General features: G+C 48.8%; 1 protein-coding gene across 1 annotated transcript; it reads left to right on the forward strand.

Moving 5' to 3' along the window:
• Positions 1–362: 362 nt before the first annotated feature.
• LOC103088903 (olfactory receptor 2S2-like) lies at positions 363–1,326 on the forward strand. The gene is given in 2 exon segments (XM_082931035.1): positions 363–1,124; positions 1,126–1,326. Coding segments are annotated over 2 exon segments (963 nt in total).
• The last annotated feature ends 2,481 nt before the right edge of the window (positions 1,327–3,807 follow it).

The raw sequence follows: 3,807 nt of genomic DNA on the forward strand, positions 1-3,807 counted from the left end.
AAGAGTAACCCCCACTCGCTGCAACCAGAGGAAGCCTGCGTGCAGCAACGAAGACCCAAGGCAGCCAAAAAAAAATTAAAATAAATAAATTTATTTTAAAAAAATCATTTGCCCAGTTTTTAAAATTGTCACCTGCAGATGAGTTAATCCACATTAACTCTTCATTCTTACTGAAAACAAGTTAAATACTGATCTCTACTGTATTTTTTCTAGAGCCCCTTAGACATGACAGAGTTGTCAGAGCTATTCTCCAGTTGCTCAGCAGGGTGAAGATTTTTGCCCTGCTGCCCAGGCACTTTTGGAGTCAGAGAGTGCTGAGATTGACCTCAGAGACTTCCTTCAGGTGATAGATCTGAGGCACCATGGACAGGTCCAGTCAGACCTCCCCACTGGTGGGGTTCATTCTCCTGGGCCTCTCAGCCCACCCAAGGCTGGAGAAGACGTTCTTTGTGCTCATCCTGCTCATGTACCTGGTGACCCTGCTGGACAACGGGGTCCTCATCCTGGTGACCATCCTGGACTCCCGCCTACACGAGCCCATGTACTTCTTCCTGAGGAACCTCTCCTTCCTGGACATCTGCTACACAACCTCCTCAGTCCCCTTCATCCTTGACAGCTTCCTGACCCCCAGGAAAACCGTCTCTTACTCAGCATGTTTTGGGCAAATGTTTCTCTCCTTTACCATGGGAACCACAGAGTGTGTGCTTCTGGGCATGATGGCGTTTGATTGCTATATGGCCATCTGCAACCCCCCCAGGTACCCCATGGTCATGAGCAAGGCTGCCTACGTGCCCATGGCTGCTGGCTCCTGGGCAGCTGGTATCACCAACTCTGTAGTTCAGACATCCCAGGCTGTGAGGCTGCCCTTCTGTGGGGACAATGTCATCAACCACTTCACCTGTGAGATCCTGGCTGTCCTGAAGTTTGTCTGTGCTGACATCTCCATCAATGTGATCAGCATGGTTGTGGCCAGTGTGATCTTCCTGGGCATCCCAGTTCTGTTCATCTTTTTCTCCTATGTGTTCATCGTTGCTACCATCCTGAGGATCCCCTCAGCAGAGGGGAGGAAAAAGGCCTTCTCCACCTGCTCTGCCCCCCTCACAGTTGTGCTTATCTTCTATGGGACGGACCATCCTCTTCATGTATGGGAAGCCCAAATCCAAGGACCTCCTGGGGGCAGACAAACAGGGCCTTGCAGACAAGCTCACCTCCCTCTTCTATGGGGTGGTGACCCCCATGTTCAACCCCATCATCTACAGCCTGAGGAACAAGGATGTGAAGGCCACCGTGAGGGACCTGGTTCATGAGAAACACCTAACTGAGTGACCGTCACAGATTCTCAGACTGCCAGAGTGCAAGGCCTCCAAACTCCTCCTTGTCCTCGTGGGGGAGTGGTAACCCAGGGAGGTCCTTCGGTTGTCAGTGGCAACAAGAGCATTTTCATTTCTGGTGCTGCTGATTAGTTTGTTGGCTTCACCCAGAACCATACTGTATCATATCATGGCTTATTTTGCTGCCTAAGTCTGAAATCCTCTGATATAAGAATTTGATGAATACCCATAAAAAAGTTATAAAGTCAAAAGAGACAAACAGAAATTTTGGTGGTACTGAGACTTTAGAGTATTTTGTTTTTCTCTGTGTAGAACTGTTACCAAAAGTGGTGTCCAGCTACTTGCTGCTCAAAAGCCAATAGAGGCGAAGTTAGTGGAAAGGAAAGATTGCTTTATATTGGAGGCCGGCAACTGGGGTTGGGGTGGGTGGCAGACTCCTGTTCGAAGGCCGATTCCCCCTCCACTGACAATCAGTGGGCAAGAGCTTTTATAGGCAGAGGGAGGGGCTACATGCCGAAACAGCACAGTCAGCTCTGACAGTAGTCTTGAACTTGGTTATGCAGTGGTCTGATCAGCGTCATCTTGATTGTTTTAAGTGCAGTTAGTCTTCAGTTCCAGGGTCAGTTCGTTGCCATTTCTTTTGAGGCCAGTTCTGGGAACTGTGGCAGCTTATGTCATGGCTACAGCCTGGTCATCATGTAGTTAGCTTCTTCCGCCTGGTGGGGGCTTTAGTATCTACAAGACAGCTCCCAGGATATGGCTCAGAATATTATCTATAGCTCTTGAGCAGGAACTAGAGGCCCTTGACTTTGTTTAATGACTAAACTATTATTTTGTCCTTTGCTTCTGCGTTTTTTCATTTCTCTGATTAAATTTATTTTTTGACTAAAGTCTTTTTTACAGATAAAAGGCAGGTGGAGGACATGGGGGAAGGACCATAGGGTCCTGCTCCGTTTCAGAACTATTGCTTCCCCTGTTCTGCTTTGGACTCATCCCAGAGACCTTGGCTCCATCTGATAAATTGGAAAATGACAACTGCCTCAACGTACAATAGTGCTCGTTAGCACCATGGCAGACATTCCTCTCATATGTTAGCACTAGACATAGTGAGGCTTATCTTGAGCTGCCCTTTGTTTTGATCTGATGGACAATAAGAATATTGTCATGTACCGTGTTCTCCCCTTTGTTGTCACTGCAGGGAAGTCAGAGGCAAGTGTGCCACTCCGCCGCGGCAGAAGTAGAGTGCCGCAGGACAGGGGGCCTGCAGCTCCTACACTAGTGTCCACGCAACCCACATGGCTCATGGATGCCAGTTACATCCAGCACACGCTTCATGGGTATGCCCACACTGAGATGAAACCCCAGAAAGACTGTGGGAAAGAAAATGCAGAAATGTTCTCAACCCTACAACTAATGAGAGCAGCAGTGATGGTCACCCCTTACCTTCTGTGGCACAGGCAAGATAGGCTGTGAGGCCAGTGCCGCTCCCAGAGCTCTATGTCCATGATTTTCTCCCAAGCTCAAGGAACATATTAAAATAGAAGTGAGATTTACTGTATTATAGTGATGATTTTTAATCCACTTTACATTTTTAAAAGTCAGCAATTGCCAGATTTTGGTCCTTTGAGTTTTGTGAGTATGTAACACGTTGTCTCCTCTCTTTCTTTCCTCCCTCTTCCCTCCTGTCCCTTAAACCAGATCCAGGTCCTTGCCTCAGATATATTTTTGTAGGTGGAAGTACAGTGGAACTGTATGGGGGATGGTCCAGAGAACTAAAACAGAATGCCAGAGCTGGCATTCATCAGTTCCCTTCACTTTCTTAAAGACCTAAGCCCATTAAAGAAACTCATTTAGATGTCCTGAAGTGGAAGGGAAGGATCATCTGTGAGATGAAGGAGGATAGATTCCTAGAGGCGGGGAGGTGTGGAGGTGTGGAGGTTGGCAGATCCTACTCTGGGTGGGACACATCCCTACACTAAGGCAGTGTCCTGGGGTCTCGGAGAGAGTGGCTGCTTAATGCTCGCACGGAGGACAGCCAACACCAAGCTTTTTGAAGATGTCGGTCTCCCCTCACCAGTGCATGCCTTATTGCCTTAGTGGGGGGTGGCCTCTGTATTTTCCCAGGGTGGTGGGTTCTTTGCTCTCCCCTCAGAAGCCCTTTTTAACATTCACACTCCCTGAACCTTCTCATTTCTTCCTCCACACGCTGCCAAGGCGGCGCCAGCCTCCTCACCTCATTTAATGTGGACCACTGTCACATCCCAGCTTCATGAACCCAGCGTCCTGCATGTTAGGAGAGCTCCAGCATTCTTGCTGAGTCTTCAGTCCAGAGTCAAGGAGAGCATGTCCACATCAAGACACTGTCACCATGTAGCCGATATGCCCACACCCTGCTCTCCACTCCAGCACCCTCCAGGTCCACACAGATTCCCCAGGTCCTAGCACCCTTTTGCGGAGTCACTCTTTCCTCTCAGCG

The sequence above is a fragment of the Lipotes vexillifer genome, unplaced genomic scaffold (genome assembly GCF_000442215.2).
Source record: "Lipotes vexillifer unplaced genomic scaffold, Lipotes_vexillifer_v1.1 scaffold920, whole genome shotgun sequence".
In the NCBI taxonomy this organism is placed as follows: domain Eukaryota; kingdom Metazoa; phylum Chordata; class Mammalia; order Artiodactyla; family Lipotidae; genus Lipotes; species Lipotes vexillifer.